This window comes from Rhipicephalus microplus, chromosome 5 (genome assembly GCF_043290135.1).
Source record: "Rhipicephalus microplus isolate Deutch F79 chromosome 5, USDA_Rmic, whole genome shotgun sequence".
Taxonomy (NCBI): Eukaryota; Metazoa; Arthropoda; class Arachnida; order Ixodida; family Ixodidae; genus Rhipicephalus; species Rhipicephalus microplus.
The window spans coordinates 77,726,926-77,743,874 of NC_134704.1; the positions used below are offsets into that span (position 1 = coordinate 77,726,926).

The 16,949-nt window shown below is 45.0% G+C and overlaps 1 protein-coding gene across 1 annotated transcript in view; it reads right to left on the reverse strand.

The window, feature by feature from the left end:
• Nucleotides 1–3,935: 3,935 nt before the first annotated feature.
• The window catches only part of LOC119174372 (transmembrane protein 135), a 53,542-nt gene continuing 40,528 nt past the window's right edge, over nt 3,936–16,949 (reverse strand). The window contains exons 4-13 of the mRNA XM_037425244.2: nt 16,915–16,948; nt 16,729–16,794; nt 15,634–15,680; nt 15,404–15,445; nt 12,859–13,252; nt 12,201–12,365; nt 9,419–9,559; nt 6,822–6,920; nt 5,683–5,750; nt 3,936–4,535 (exon numbers count right to left, since the gene is read on the reverse strand). Coding sequence (XP_037281141.1) covers nt 4,397–4,535; nt 5,683–5,750; nt 6,822–6,920; nt 9,419–9,559; nt 12,201–12,365; nt 12,859–13,252; nt 15,404–15,445; nt 15,634–15,680; nt 16,729–16,794; nt 16,915–16,948 — 1,195 coding nt within the window. The 3' untranslated portion in view covers nt 3,936–4,396. The remainder of the gene's footprint in view (nt 4,536–5,682; nt 5,751–6,821; nt 6,921–9,418; nt 9,560–12,200; nt 12,366–12,858; nt 13,253–15,403; nt 15,446–15,633; nt 15,681–16,728; nt 16,795–16,914; nt 16,949) is intronic.

Consider the following 16,949-nt stretch of genomic DNA (forward strand, 5'->3'; position numbering starts at 1 on the left):
GACAGCTCAAGGCTCTCCCACAGTAGAGTACACCGTACCAAAAATCGTCGACCATTTGTTCTAAACACATTCCCACTCAGTCGATCAATGCCAGGCATGCGCTCCTGTACACCCTTCTTATATGGCACTTGTGTGCATGGCTGTTACATTCATGCAGACAGCTGCCCTTAGGATGTGGCATGATCTTTTGTCAACTTGGCCTCATCAAGTGTGAGGCCTATTTTTTTTTTATTTATATGTGGGGTTTAACGTCCCAAAACCACCATATGATTACGAGAGACGCCGTAGTGGAGGGCGCCGGAAATTTCGACCACCTGGGGTCCTTTAACGTGCACCCAAATCTGAGCACACGGGCCTACAACATTTTCGTTTCCATCGGAAATGCAGCTTCCGCAGCCGGGATTCGAACCCACGACCTGTAGTTGAGCAGCCGAGTACCTTAGCCACTAGACACCCACGGCGGTGCAAGTGCGAGGCCTACGGGACGTCTTTATGCTCTCCCACAGCAGAGTACCTAGTACTTTAAATTGTTAGTCCCTTTTTTTCTAAACACAGGAGGAAAGGAAGTGGAATAGCATATATGATTCTCCCAAAATGGAGCACGTGTATTGCTCGGATGCGTTCACAGTTTATTCTAAACATGGGAAATATGTTGCGGACAGCCGCTTACAGAGCTCCCACACGTACGGTTCGTGGTACGGCGAATCGTTGACTATTTGTTCTAAACACACTGTTTCCTGCTGTTTGTTACGGGCTGCGATGGCATAAAATACTTCTAAACACACTAAAAACCAACGCAGTGAGGCGATTAGGCGCACTGGTACGTCTATTGTTAACTTGCGCAAACCTCTTACGTCTGCAATCTACGCCTCTCGCCAGCCGGAAAGCAAGCACGTATTTGATCTTTGCTACGCCTCTCTAGTGCAAGCCGGACGGTTTATAGCCTATACGCCCATAGCATCCGCAAACCAACCTCCTTCGGCAGCGCTCGCCCTTCGTGCTCCATGCTCTGGTCACAGTTTTCAACCCAGTCCTCCTATAGGTACATACAACTGAATGCTGTCCGCAAGAACCACGACGAGGCGGTGAGGATTGGCCTCCACGGCCCTATGTGGGAGCGGCCCGCGATCCCGCTAGCCGCAAACCGTATACGTTGCTCAAAGCGGCTGATGTATTAACGTTCGTTTAAAGGAGCATAATCAACACATTACATCTAGCATTGCATTGCAGTAATTGAAGGTGCTCTCCCGTGTTCGTACACGCGGAAGCTGTTTCTAGGCACAGTAAAAAATTAACTCGTGAAATTATCGAGGCTTCTCACGTTAAATAAGTGGGAGACGCATGCGAGAGCCATACGCCGATATTCTTAGCTGACAAGGAGTTAGCTTATCTGTTTGGCTCATTTAATATCGGGTGGCGTGTTTTGAAATTTTGTTTCTTAAAGATGCGCAATGGTTTGTGCCAAACGATTTGTTTCCTGTCTCACGCGAATGTCTACTATGCCCGACGTCGTTTGCCCGTCTTGGTTTCTCGAAACAATTCTTTCAGTTGCGAGATACCACCCGTTTATACTCCGACATTATAAAGCAAAAGCTTTAGTGACAGTGGGGCAAGATAGAAGTTTCTTTTTAGGTAACCTAAAGTCCTACTCGTTATTATGTAATGAACGTGATGTTTCTATGATAGGCCACTACAAATGGGGACACCAAGGTAGCCATAAGAAGCGGTACAATTCAATGGAATATGGACTCGCTCGCTGGATTTCGTGCCGACCGGTTGTGCCCCCGCGATCTCCGACGACAGCGCAGCTCTGGCCGACTGGCTCGGACTCCTGCGTTCTCGGACTCGGACTCCTGCGACCGTGTCCATCTTTCCTGTCTTCTCCTTGCTTCAGCGCCTCGCTCCTCCCGCTCCATCTTGATACCTTTGAATCCTATCTTTTTAACCCCTCCTTACCCCCATCCCTCGTGAGCTACTGTAGAGGTGTCCTCCCCCTGAGAGACAGTCACGGGGCTCACTTTTATCTTCTTTTCATTTGAAAATCACCCCCCCCCCCCACCCAATGGAATATTGTTAAGAGAGCAAGACGGAGGAGTAACATTGCACAGGGTTACGCGCATGCTTTTGCACTTCGCAACATTCAGCTCCATGCGGTAAGTGTGGCACCACTCTTACGATATTTTGTTATGATGTCACATCTGAATAACTGGTTATTTTTCGGTGAATTACACATTCATCAGCAAATAAACAAGCTTGGGAAGAAATGTTGGCAGGTAAGGCGTTTATATAAATGAATAATAACAGAGGGCCAAGGACTGACCCTCGCGTACGCCGAAACCAACTGGTGCCAACGAAGAAGAGTCAAAACTGCTGGCTGTAATGTACTGCACAAGGCAGGACGGAAATTCTCGAATCCAATCTATTAGTTGAGGGTCAATATTAAGAGCACTTAGTTTATGTAACAGTAATGAGTGATTAACTTTATCAAAACTTATAGCAAAATCTAAAAAAAAATGCTACCTACAATGTAACCAGAGTCAACGTATACACGAAATGGTGGTTTTGGGACGTTAAACCCCACAAATCAATCAAATCAACGTATACACGCAAGTTGTCTGTGAAAGTGATTAGTTGCGTCTCACACGAGAAGGATTTTCGGAAGCCATGTTTGCAAGGCCGAGAAAAAGCTTTTATCCTCTAGGTTAATTGACAACATGCGTGAAGATGATGTGCTCAAAAGTTTTACGTGGAACTTACGTAAGTGAAATAGGTCGAAATATTAAAGTATTCTCGTAATATGCCTGTAAAATAGCCACGTAACATCACATAGCTTTCGCCTTCAAGTCGTTTTAAATGCATAAAGTGGCCTATGAGCTTTTAAACATTTATTTTAATGGAAACATGTTTAATCACATACAATCGCACACTATCCTATCCTAAAAGAAGCGCACTCCTCGATTTCGTCACAATGCTGTTTACGCTATTGTGCGTAAGTAAAGTGGGATAATATTCTGATCGCCGACACCGCAACTCCACAACACGCAAGTGACGTGACCGGCTGCACCGACATCGTGGGCGACATCGTGGGCGACATCGTGGGCGTTTCGGAAACAGACGTGCAAAACGTTGGCGAATCTGGGCGCGCGTTAAGAAGCGCATATTACTTAAATTAACCTAAAGCATTTCACCGAACAGGTCGCGCTTCGTAGTTCCATGTTGTTTGAGCACACAAGACTCAAAAACCAGGTTATATCAACACTTGAGACAAGATTGGCTTCTTTTGCAAATTAGGCAATAAGCCTTTTCAGAGTACGAAGAGCACGAGCTTTGAGATTATTAGAGTAAGCGGCTACATTGCTCCACTGATGGACATCAAGGTCGCGGGGTCGATCCCGGCCGCAATGGTCGTATTTCAATGGAGGCGAAACGCCAATGACCCGGGTGCTGTGTACTCGTGAAAAGAACGCCAGATAATCGAAACTTCCGGAGTCCCCCACCGCGGAGTGCCTCCTCATATAGTGGTTTTATATTTAGCAAGAGTACCATTCTTCACGAGCCACAAAAACACAAAAATGCCGATGACGAAACTCAACTTTCACCCAACATTTCTACCGTCGCTGCTATACAACCTACATAAGTGTTTGTTGGTGAAACAAGTTCATAGTGTTCCGTGGAAGTCACAGGCCATGACATGACAAGTTACTTAGAATTGATCGGCGCAGTGTAGTCGAAGTGCGCGGCTTCACCTGATGGCGTCACAAAGACATTCAGGCGGCTCTACGAGAAATTCCAAAACGTATTATTCTCTCCATTCCCTTGTGCAACGAATAACACGTGATATCAGAAATAGCGGCAATAAATTTACCCAGGAAAGTGATTTATCAGTCTAACATCAGGCATTCACGCATTGTGCCACAACTGCACAACAAACCCTATTTGGGAATGTATTAAAACTTTTTTTATTGCACGTAATCTCTATACAAGTGATTATGTCGAACATGATGCGGGATGAACAAGAAGACACGAGCGTGAAGTTATCACAGGAACTCTTAACCAAGGTAGTTTGGTGGCAGCCGCACATTTCCGAAGTGGCGTATACACTATTCCACTGTTCCGTTCACAATAACCTACAAGCAAAGGCTGTTCGAACGAAACTCTACAGGACGAACAGCCTCTCATTTGATTTCCTTCCCTTACACTTTTATCTCATTTTCTTAGCTCTGAAGTACTAGCGACTACAATAACCCCGTGTATTTTAAAACTTGTTTGAACTTGAGGTCCGGACTTTGAACTCCAGGCGGAGTAAGGCACGTTTCATGAGCGGGAAAAAGGCACGTTTCATGAGCGGGAAAAATGTGAGCGCGGTCGAGGGAGTTGATTGCACGCAGAACGCTTTTCACGCCCAGATGAGGACTTGCTGCAGGAATTGGCTGCTGACATATCTGCGGTCCAGGTCGAGCGGGAAGAAGTGTGGGAAGGCCTGCGAAGAGTGCAGGCCTAGCATATCCAGTGGAAACCGGTTGATCTGGGACATCCTGCGTAGAAAACAGATATATGTACACATCTGGTTGTCTTTGCGCACAAAGTAGGTTATGTCATCAGCCTTGTAAACAAAAAAAATAAGAACACCCTTTTATACTGGGGAAGATGAATTACTGAGGCAAAACGCTACTAATCAACATGTTTCCATAAAAAAAAAAAACTAGCGAAAAACGAAGACGTTGAAGTCGTGAACCAACCTTGGATTAAGTCAGCAGCGAAAGGCTTCTATGGAACAAACTGCCTCTGGGACGAAAACGTGTCACCTACACTAAACACTTTTCCGGCTCTCGTTTTACCGCGAAAGAGACGACGCCCATCAGTCCGCAAAAGAAAGGAAAGAAAGCAAGAAAAAATGCAAAAAAAAAACGCCTGCTGTAAGGTTGCCACTTTACACACCAGAACTTCGTATATCGGCTGATCAACAACGCATGCACGAACCTCGTAGACTCAATTTTTATCGATTTTATATTGCACGCAAGGAGACAGATGGATTCAGTGCAAGGCCTTGTCTGAAGGCTTCCTATTATCTTGGCATATTTGTTTCTGTGTTATTAAACTACATCTAGGCGAATCTTTCTTTATTCGCCTATGATCAGTCGTTGCGTAAATTACGTATACTATTCCTCTAAATCTACTCAGAGGTGAAATGCATTAAGTCAACATAAAGACAACGCAGTTTTTTGGGGTAATAAATGCTACTAAACAAGAGAACTCGTTTGTACGTACTGTAGCCCTCATCGGTTTCACAAGGATAATTTGAAGCGTGAGCAGCGGCTTTGGAAATATAAGCAATGTTCACTCTGTAAGCTTAATTTTTCCAAGTTCACGAAATTGACTAGAATGTTTCCAACTACTGACTGCAAGACACAACGCAGTCTTCTAGAGAGATCCTGCAAATGATATCAAACTACGACAACTAGGTATACATATAGCACTGTCCAGTCACTGCGCATGCAGCCTTTATTACACTTGAACATCATGCTATTAGCGTTTTTTAACATACAAATAACTTCGCAATCAACAGAAGTTGCAACACGTGAACGGCATTTCATACATTGACATGCCTCGAAATAACCAATGGCTCGTTGTAGGCATATTTCTTTTATAGCCGGGACCACTACGTCATTGCATGATACGTACAGCCTTCCGGATATGTCGTCCAGGAACTTGCGGTACTGTGGCCTTAGGTTGTGGGGCTCCAAGATGGCCTGCGTTGCAAAAGACACTACTTGTTTCGCAATCACTTTATCATTACTGCAAGAAACCACACGAGTGATATATTACCGTACTACATGCAACTTTGTTTTCACCTTTTTATAGATCGATCGGCAAAGCCATTCACAAATTAAATCGCTGCAAGCTGGTTCTTCGTGCCTACTACTTAGCACCTAGCGATGGAATATTTTAATTCCACAATGAGTTACTAACAGCCATCTTCCAACATTTACTGCCAAGATTACTTTAAATAGTGTCAAGACTACTTTAAACACTAAGCAAGGGGATGTGACTGTGGCACACGAAACCATTAAAGCATTGCAACATTTTGTATAACACGCCAAAATAACCATTCGTGCCCTTCTACAGTGACCTAGTCAGTGCTTTTGCAATATTGTGTATACTGAGACTATAATAAGTATTTTTATACTTAAAAAAAGACCACTGTATTTTGTACCTTCGGTAAGACTTGACTTGAAAAGTCCGGCAGTAGATATGCTTGCCACAAAGTAAACAAAACAAGAGTGCTCGAATCTCCCACCAATCGAATACCGACAGAAGCGAATCAAATCGAACGTCGAATACTTTTCAGATAACTTTCAAATACCGAACAGCAATTTTTTTTTTACTATTCGTGTAGAATGCTTACATCCTAGTATTAACATTATTAGCCTTATAACGACAGATCCACGGAGTGTGAGGGAAAAACGGTGATTATTAGCACGAGTGCCGAAGACCACTGCACTGAATAAAATTTCGGGTTTTACGCTCACACTGCATGTTCGCAAAACCGAAACATACAATTTCGCGACAATCTCGAGTTTATTACGATGCAGTTGGAATTTCGAAATATTCGAAAACTACTCGAAAATATTCGTATTTATGAAGTGCAGCGTCCTTTGGATTTGAGGACACTGTATAATAACTTCCAACACACCGATTTGGATGCACTAGTCAGGTTCGATAAGGTTTCGAATATTTCAATGCCCGTAGTACCTAAAGAGGAGACTACTTGCTGGGCTCGTTGCACGTGCACTGCTGCAAGAGAATAACGGCCAACTTACGACGTAGAGCATGATGCTCGTGCACACCGCGTAGAGCCACACCGCGGCACTTTCGAACTTTGGAACGAGCTGCCGCTCCGCACTCTTCAGGTAGACGAGCTGCGGGAAAAGGTGGGCGCGTGTAAGTATACGCCAGCGATTAGAGCCAGCGGAAGAAGCTTTGAGTGAAAAGACGAACAAAAGACACGGGGGGAGGGGACGCTCCTCGAAGCTCTTAAGGAGGCGCGAAGTCTTTGTTGACTTTCCTGCAGTGCGCAACTTCACGTCTCGTTGACCCGTTCACATTAATAGCACGTTATACGCCTGGTAACAGCACTGAATAACTTTAGAAGTTTACTAAAAAAAGAGAGACAAAGCTATCTTACTACTGATCAAGAACCGGTGGCTAGTGTATTGATTGAATGTTTGAATGTTTACTTCGTAATCTATGTGCAGATAACAAACACTTGTCGGAATTATAGCCAAAGGCTAGTTGAAGGTCTAAAAAAAAAAGAATACATATAGGAATATCGTAGCACAGCAGGGCAAAAAAAAAAAGAAAGAACAGAACGGTTAGGTAATATTTTCAATATGCGAAAAATTCAAGATTAGTTGATCAAATCAAAAGTAAATAATCAAATCAACCAACGAGCATCATACAATAGAGTACCTAAGATCAAGGTATACGGGCTACATACAGATACAATGAAAAATTGCGGTGCCATTGATCGAGAATCTATGCAGTTGGTTTATCTGTCTCCGAGATTGGTCCACCTTTTGACCGAGTGATTATTTGATACGATGTCCCCGCGACGTCATAAATCGGCATGTGTTAGGATCACACCGCGACGTCACAGCAAGATATCCACCCGGCACTCGCCCCGAGAAGTTCACGTGGGCTTTAACAGCGGAGCTGTTCAAGGCGGCCATTAGTCCGCGAGCTGCGAACAGAAAATTATGATCATGAACCAGCCCGTGCCGTCTTCGTCCTCCTCTTCAACTTCACTTCCAGAACACGTGCGCTAATCACTCCGGCGTGTGACGCAATAATTCATGCACGAGATGAGTACACAGAGAAAAATGGAAGAAGCTAATATCATGGAGAATTTTTTTTTTTCGCGAGGCACGATTTGAACCCGCGTACCCACGATCCTGAGGCGGGCGTCGTAAGCACTCTGCTTTCAAGGCACACGAGCACAGCATGGTATGGTATATTGTAACGCACAATTCGGATAGTATAGGAACAACAATTTATTAAGGGGCTAACTTGCGCCCGAAAAGCTAAGGAAAAGGTAGCATCAAACGAGCGACAGAACAAGGACTGTTGGTGTCTTTTTTTTGCGCTGCACTATACACTATGATAGACTTGTTCCAACTCGCCCAGCAAGCAACGTTTCTCAGGCTAGTATGGTCGCTCGCGGGGAAGTCAGAAAGAACGAATCTCTGAATTCAAAGCCTCGAGTGGTGCGCCACTTTATCGTCGAATTCGGCCTTGTCTTTTTTCGTCACCGCGCCACAGGTCTCTCGAAGGGCGCACCAGCTTGCGCGCGTAGTTTGAATATGATGTCTGTCTTGCGGCAACATTATCGGAAGGGGTGGGAAATGGAAGTTATGATGAGGGAGGACACATGTGAGGGTAGGAAGAGGGAAAGGAGGACGGAAAGGATTCAAGGATAGCAAAAGAAAAATAGAAAGAACAAAAAGCAGAAAGAAAGAAAGAGACAAAGGGACAGAATCAGAGCAAGAAAGAAATAGTGACAGATAGAAATATAAAGCAAGAATTACAAAGAAAGAAATAGAGAGAAGAAAGTACGAACGGCAGAAAAACCGTGAAATAAAAAATAGAAAGAAATGAGTAAATCGAGATTATCAGAAGCAAAGACGACGTGAGAAAACCAAGAGAAGAGAGAAAAAAAAATAGAGCAAGCAAAAGCGAAAATTCGTACGCAATATCCGAAGGTTCAATTAAATTTCAATTCAATTCAAATTTTTGATTGATATGATTGACATGTGAGGTTTAACGTCCCAAAACCACCATATGATTATGAGAGACGCCGTAGCGGAGGGCTCCAAAAATTTGAATCACCAGAGGTTCTTAACGTCCTCCCAAATCTGAGCACACAGGCCTACAGCATTTTCGCCTCCATCGAAAATGCAGCCGCCGCAGAAGGGATTCGATTCCGCAACTTGAGGGTCAGCAGCTGAGTATACCTTAGCCACCCCGGCACGGCCCAATTCAAATTTTTATTTACCAGACAAAACTGGAAGGTCGCCAAGGCTAAAAGCCATGAGAGCGACTTGACAAGGCCCCTGCAACTTGTACACACACATGGTAGCAGGGCAGAAATTATTCGAAGTATACATAACACGCAAGTACAAAATACACGTCACAGTACATACTGTCCACGTTTTTTGGGTATACGTTCGGTCTCTACCGGAGGCAAAGTTGATTTCTCATCCACTACGATTCATTTCCATTGATGCCATCGTGGCTGTACTGCAGTAAAAACCTACACTACACCCAATGTGCCTCGCTTGCTTTCGCTGTCTCTCGGTTTCAATAGGTTTTGTCTCATTTCCCTTCGATTCGTTCATACTGAGCCCTAAGTGGCACCAACCTCGATGAGTTTCCAGAGAAGGTACAGGGAGAAGTACGAGCTCGGGTACGCAGCACACGCCAGTCCACCCGCACTGCCAGCCACCAGGCCGTGCCAGTCCCGTTGACTGCCGCTGAACCAGCGGAGTACGCAGCTGCTGAGCTGAAAACGGGGGAGGAAAACAGAGCATTTCAATAAAGTAGTGTTTAGGGCGGACAACAACAGCAACATTAATAATAATAATAATAATAATAATAATAATAATAATAATAATAATAATAATAATAATAATAATAATAATAATAATAATAATAATAATAATAATAATAATAATAATAATAATAATAATCGGGGACTTTGGGTCCCTAAACCACATTATGCTTGTGAGAGACGCTATAGTGGAGAGCCCCGGAAATTTAGACCATACGGTGTTCTTTGACGTTGGCGTCTAGGTTGTGAACTTGCGTGCGTACCACAGCTCCTATACTGATTATCTCACCCGGGTGGTACGATGTCAATCTACTAATCAAAGTGACGTTTCTGACTGCTTTATAATGCGGACTGTTAATGAGCACCCTTCGAAAAAGCAACAATGAGCAGGTGCAAAATTAATCAATCCGTATATGCGAAAGATCAAAGAGGCGCCTCCCGTATTTCCCGAGGCGTTCGTTCTAGGAAATGATAATGAAATTGAAATTAATAAATTAACCACGTAACACCGGGTATGGACGCACCTGTAAGCGAAAAATGAACTCTACAGCTGTGTAACGCATGGCAAAACAGTTAAAAGGCACATTTTAAGTTTCGGGCAGTTACATTTTTGCGAAAGGCTGTGCGTACATGTTAGAGGGATCATGATCATATAGTAACGCAGTTTACGTTAATTGCAGATGTACAGCACTGGAAAGAGACTAGAAAGGTGAGCTCATGCTGTGCGGAGAACGGTACAGTAGGTAGAAGTCGTGCATTATCCATAGATAAGGGTGGTATCGGGTCGGAGTCCCTGGTCGAGCTTCCGATCTCTGACCAGTGAGGGAGGGCAGGCACTGCGACCTGAAACTATGTTGTGTGTATATAGTCACTCATATCGAGGAGGTAGCCTCTCTTTTTCAATTCTCTTTAACGTGGGGTTTAAAAAGTGTTTTGTTTTAATTGTTGAATGAGCGGAAATAACTTCAATACACTTACTAAGTTTTTCTGCAGATTCCAAAACTCTAAATGCAGATTTTCAATAGTTGCATTTAAACAATAGATATGCCATTTCTAAGTCATTTTCCGACGTAATACGGCGATTTTTGGCAACATTGCTTTGTCAAAAAAAATTAAGGGGCAGGATTGTCCCAAAGCTAGTCCTGATAGTACTGCTATTCATTTTCCTAGATATTGTACATCGATAATTCTCGGTAATCATTATTATCATGTAGCGAAAACCTGCTCACTCATATTTTAATCTGTTTACATTGCATTGGAGGTTCGTCGAAAACAATCAGACAAGCATCACCGGCTAAAGCAACGCTTTGGCAGTCGCGTACCAGTAAAGCTATTTGAATGACCCATCTAAATGGAACGCCCTCTTTATAGGTTGGACTTTCTGATGTCTCAGTCAATGAGTACCTGATTTCACCAAAACAGCCTTCCACATAAGGCAAGTGAGCACTGGGGTCAATGGAGCTATAACCCTGGCAATGTAAGAAACAAGAGCTATGTTGGGCCACACTTCCTCCACACGTTCGACCGACACTGTTACAACGGTTTCACAATGTGCTCCCATAGACCCCGCCGTAGGGCGGTATTTGTGTCACCGCACAAACGAGGCGTCGTTCTTTTGTTTTTGTCGTCAATTGATTGCGACAGCCAGGGTCGCGAAGCACTGGCGCACAGCAATACCATGCGTGCATTGGCGCACAGCCTTGTATATAACATGAACAAACACTATAAAAAAAAACAGCTCGGGTTTGTCGCGCACCATTGCACGCGCCACTAAGGATAAAAAACAAAAACCAAAATAAAAAAATACAAAAGACAAAGCATTGTTCTTAGCCATGTGTGTGTGGGGGGCGGGGGAGAGGCACAACCAGGAAAGAAGAAAAGAAAAGATAGAACCACAGCGGAAGAATGCACCAGTAGCGTCCTTGTGTGGTTAATGAGCCGTCGATGCGCGCCAGCCGCGGACGACGGGACAGTTTCCCCGTGCGTATTGCGTTCAGCACGTGGACTTTGTGTTTACAACACATGTACGCACGAAGAAACCCATTCGTTATTAGCAAACAGAACCCAAGAAAGACATGAGACCAAGTATAGGAGGACCACACGCGCCGCACACGCTTCACGCATGATGTCGCGAAGGAACAAATCCATCGCACGGGTGACAACGCACAGCCGACTTCAAAACGTCGAGACGCTGATACAGTATGTCCCGGATAACTCAGGCCAAGCTCACTTGAAAGAAAAAAAAAAGGAAGAAAGGAATAGAAATAAATAAAAAAGAAAGAAAGAAAGTGAAGATGCGACCAAAGGCTTTTTGTTAGGGCTAGCCTTGCACAGATAATACTTTTTAAACAAACCCTAAATTGAAAAAAAAAATATTGCTTAAATAATTACTCGCATAATCGTGGAAATTCGGGTATACAAATGTACACGGAACATTAAAAAATTCTTCCGAAAGCTTTCCGACTGCTTCATTGTCGCCAATTACCTTTTCATTACATCAAAACAAAACTTGTGGTACAAAAAAAAAAAAGCAAGGACGCAAGCACACGGAAAACATTGAGCCCATCAACGCCACCAAAATACGTGTACTTACGCTGTAAATTGCCGTCATGCCGCCGAGGAAGCATCCCGTGCGAAGTGGCATCGGTCCCACAAACAGTCCGGAGAGCAGCTGTCGTATCCGCATCTTCCGGTAACCCTTGAATGCGCCAAATCCGACACCAGCTGCCCATCCGACAGAGCCGAACTTTAGGGCTATCTGCCGGAAACACCATAGACACGCAAAGAACGTTAGTGCACTTTGAACAAACTACGGAAGAGGAATGAATAGCTGATAATTGCAGACGAATGGTACTAAGAAGAATGAAAAAAAAAAGTACTGAACATATTCCTCACTCGTTGCAATAGTTCTTAGGCTATATACAGCGGTTGTTCCAATGGACTTTACTATCCGGATTTGACTATCGGTCGCGGTCCAATGCAGTAATAACGCGAAACCGACAAAGTACTAAAATTTCCTTTCTGTTGGCTCCGATTTTATAGCTCCGTTATTTAGGCTGTGGTTTTCTAGCGTTGATTTAACCACCTGGGGTTCTTTAGCGGGCAGCTTAATAAAATCACATGAGCCTCTAGTACGTCGCCTCAATCTGCGCCACCACCACATCCACGACCAGAATTCAAACCTCCGATTAAACAGTCGAGCACCATTAATACAATGTCTGAGCGTAATTCTCAGCTGGCACAACGCTCACCTTGACGAAATTGGCGAGGCAGCTGTGCTGGTGTCTGCAGGTGCAGTGACGGTCGCTCAGTAGCCGGAAGGCGCCGTTCAGAAGACGCAGGATGCCACCGCGAACACGCACACCTTGGTCGACGAGAAGTCCCCCGTTGGTGACTCCGTGCAGGTTCGCCCAGGATTTGGCACGTGGCGAGCCGTTCTTGTGGGCGCCGTTGACCTTAGCTTCGTGCTTGGTTCCGTTGACGTTGTCCGTGATCAGAGGCGGCGCCTCTGTGATGGGAGTCACGTCGCACAAGCGGACCAGCTTGTCGACGTCACCGGGCGCCCTAAGGAGCTCGGCTTCCCTGAGAGCCAGCTTCGCCTCCAGTTGGGCGTAGCCATCGAGTTCCTCCTTTCCGAAAAGGTGCCTGCCGAGCACGTCATTAAAAGCCATTACATCATCTCCGACTGTAGGGAACCATGTGGGGATGCGGAGCAGCGCTAGTGTTCACTTGTGTTTCCATTTGTATGTTTTATTTGTGCGTAGAGTTGTGAATATGTTGTGCACCGCTTATGTTACCCCCCCCCCCCTTTCATTTGTAAGTATTGCCCTTTATTGCTCTGCCACATTCTCCCCCATCTCCTTCAACATCCACACGCTCATGCGATGAGAGAGTCCTACCATATCCTCACACTCACGTGAGGAGAGGGGGAGAGTTGGCGAAGCGGACGGTCACCCAGGGACGGACACAGTCCCCGGGCAAAGGCTGCTTCACGTTTAAAAAAAGTATCAGTATACTACTGAATCATTTGATGAATCTCTAATGGCGAAAATGTTGGATTTAGGCTGCGCCACCCTCTCCCTCTTGAAATCACTACCACCTCAATCACGTGACTTTCTTGTCATATGTTACTAGAGCTACGCTATTCCTGGTCAGTCCAAAATAAAAAAAAAATTCGGCATACCGAAAAAAACCGTAAAACGAAGACAGCCACTAAAGTTGTGTTTCCCGCATAATAATTCATATAACGGAAAAGCCAGTTTCGACGAGTGGCACTTTCGCAGCAGTTAAGCGAGGACAAATGCTCGCAACAAGTTTTATTGCGATAGCAATTATATGGACACTCTCAGCTGGATTTTGCCACCGGTGTCGGCGTCGATGTCATGCACCATATATGTTTACGTATCTATATATATGAAAGCGCTAGAAAGAAAAAAAATGCAGAAAAAAAAAACACTTCGGCGCGCGAAATCGAGCGTGGGACCTCTGCGTCGTGAAAGCGAGGCGTTAACTACTAGCCACCCCGGAGAACGTTCTTCAATTTTCAAACGGCAACCTACTTATATCTACGACTTACCATTCCTGTGTTTTTGGCATTACCAGAAAGATGGCGCAATGAGCACGCGTCATCCCATCGCGCAGCGGCGCTCACTGTAATCTCCTACGCGTACTTTCCCAGCTTAGAGAAGGGGAGCGACATTCTTTAGCACACCCTTATCTCGCGGTGGCGAAGAGGGGAGGATCGTACGCCTTGGCCTGGCCTTGGGCTTTACGTGGAACGATTCTGCTGTAGTTACCGGGCGCGCAAAGGTCACTGCAATCATTGCAGTCTCCGTTCGCGAAAAGCGCGCGCTTTTCAGAGTCGGCGAAGTAACGAATGAGACGCTTAATCGCGTGCATCTGTACCTGTGAGCACATTTCGTGCGGAACTTGTGCGCGAGAAACGCGGCGCACATTTCGATCTGCTTTCCATTCTGCGCGTGACCTTTCAAATTGTTGCTCTCGCATTCATTGCTTCACCTTTGCGACAAAGCTGCGACTTTTTTTTTCTTCAGTGGGTAAATATTTCTATATACACTCAACGAGAAAACTACCCTGCTGATTGTCTGTCCCGATGTCGCATAAAATAATCAGCGTAAATATATGAATAAATACTATCAATTTCCGAGACAGGGCCTGAACTCGGGCCCCCGCGCTCTCAAGACGAGTTTTTTAACCAAGCACACACGCCTGCAGAATATGAATATGTCTGAAGAATATAATGCGCTGTACTGCTGGAGCAAAAGGAATTTTGCGTTCAATTACACTGTAGCTGAATGAAACAAGCCTGCAGAAGCTGCAAAGCTGACATAAATGATCGTACGCTTCGGGAAAAAAAATAGAAAACTAATATCTGGGATTTCACGCCCTAAAACCACTATACGGTTATGAGCAAAGCCGTAGTGGAGCGTATCCGGAAATTTCTACCACCTGGTGTTCTTATACGTGCATCGAAATCGCACAGCACACAGGCATCCACCATTGCGCCTCTATAAAAATGAGGGTACCACGGTCGGAATCGCACCCGCGACCTTCAAGTCAGCGGCCGGGCATAGTAGCCACTGTTCCACCGAGGCGGACCGTCCCAAAAAAACCTGGCTGCGCTGAAAATTTAATCCCAAACATGTGCTTCGATGTTCGCGGGAAGCACGAACGAACCGCTCAAGTCGCCGACTAACGCTATAGAAGACAGACAGCATGCTGACTCCACCCGAAAACAACGGAACTCCGCGAAATGAATCCGTGAATATATCTTACCTCAAGAGAGTTGACACGACGTCATTGAAATGCCCATTTTTTCTGTGACAAGAAGAAACAGAGCAGTGTAGGTGAACGACGTTTGAAAGGGAAAAAAAGTAATTCTTGTAACCTACGTCATCACAAGCACTTTAAAACCCTGAAAGTGCTTTGTTTTCATGGCCGCCATACATTTGAGACTAGGAAACGCTAATTAAGTCACGACTGTATTCAAGAAAATCCATACGTACCTTGCGTAATAAATATATCCTCCTAGGCTAAGTGAGAACATCGCCACCTGCGCAGGAACAAAACATGAGAAACAAGAAGCTAAGAAAATAGCATACATTTTTTGAACAGTGTTGCTAATACACAAGAGGCAAACAAAGTATCAGCCGTATAGCACAAGCAAAGAAGGACTGGTTTCACCGGTCCCCTACTCGACCGGTACAGCTGTTGTATCTTGTCAAGTCCAGCATTCAAGGTATTTTGTATCTCACGGTAACACAGGAGAAGCACATCCCACCAGTGCTGCTCTTAAGGAGGCCCTGCAACACTTTTTCAGCGTGGTCAGCAAACGCTGCAGATCGGTAGTCGAAGCCTCTAAGAACACGCGAGGCTCATTATATGGCTAGGCACGCAGCCTGATATTCAGATTTGATTCCCAAAGTCCGCAGAAAATTCTCTTTTTTTTTTCAAAAATATTGCCATATGCCCAAACAACAGTACCGTAAACCCAAGCTTCACGGCCATTGGCTGATGCGAGCAGTGTGAGCTACACTATAGTTGTCGCAAACCTATAGACACCCCACCCCGGTGGCTTAAATCACTCGGCTGCTGACCCGCTGGTGGCGGGATCGAATCCGGGATCGAAACCACCATATGATTACGAGAGACGCCGTAGTGGAGTGCTCCGGAAATTTCGACCACCTGGGGTTCTTTAACGTGCACCTCAATCTAGACACACGGGCCTCGATCATTTTCGCCTCCACCGAAAATGCAGTCGCCACGGCCGGGATTCGATCCCGCGACTTGCGGGTCAGCAGTCGTGCATCGTAACTATTCGACCACAGAGGAGGGTACAGGAACTAACATACTCTTAACCTAATCATTCGCACAGATCTTTACTTGAAAGAAGCATAGGGTGAGTAGCCACTGTCGTGGTGCTTGTAAAAGTTCTGAAGTGACAATTTCCTTGATTTTTCACAACCGGAACTCCACATAAAGAGTTGCATAGCGCTAAGGCAACACGTGACACAATTAGAACATTCCCTTTACGGGAAATAGGTGTACGTTAATGCGTAAAAATAATGCCAACAATGTTGCTCAACAATTGAGGGTCTCACCTCAATGTTCGGTATGTCTGTGACAATTCCTCTGCTGCGAAGCATGCGGTAAACGATTTCAGAAGCCTGAAATAAAGAAAGACGAGCAAGCTGCATGTTCGCTCGAATCTCAGTGACAATATAAACACACAAAAAAACAATGTAGCGAATATACAGGAAAAAAAAGACCGTTCTCGACGCACTCACCAAATTCAGCATGTACAGCGCCAAAGCTGACCTCC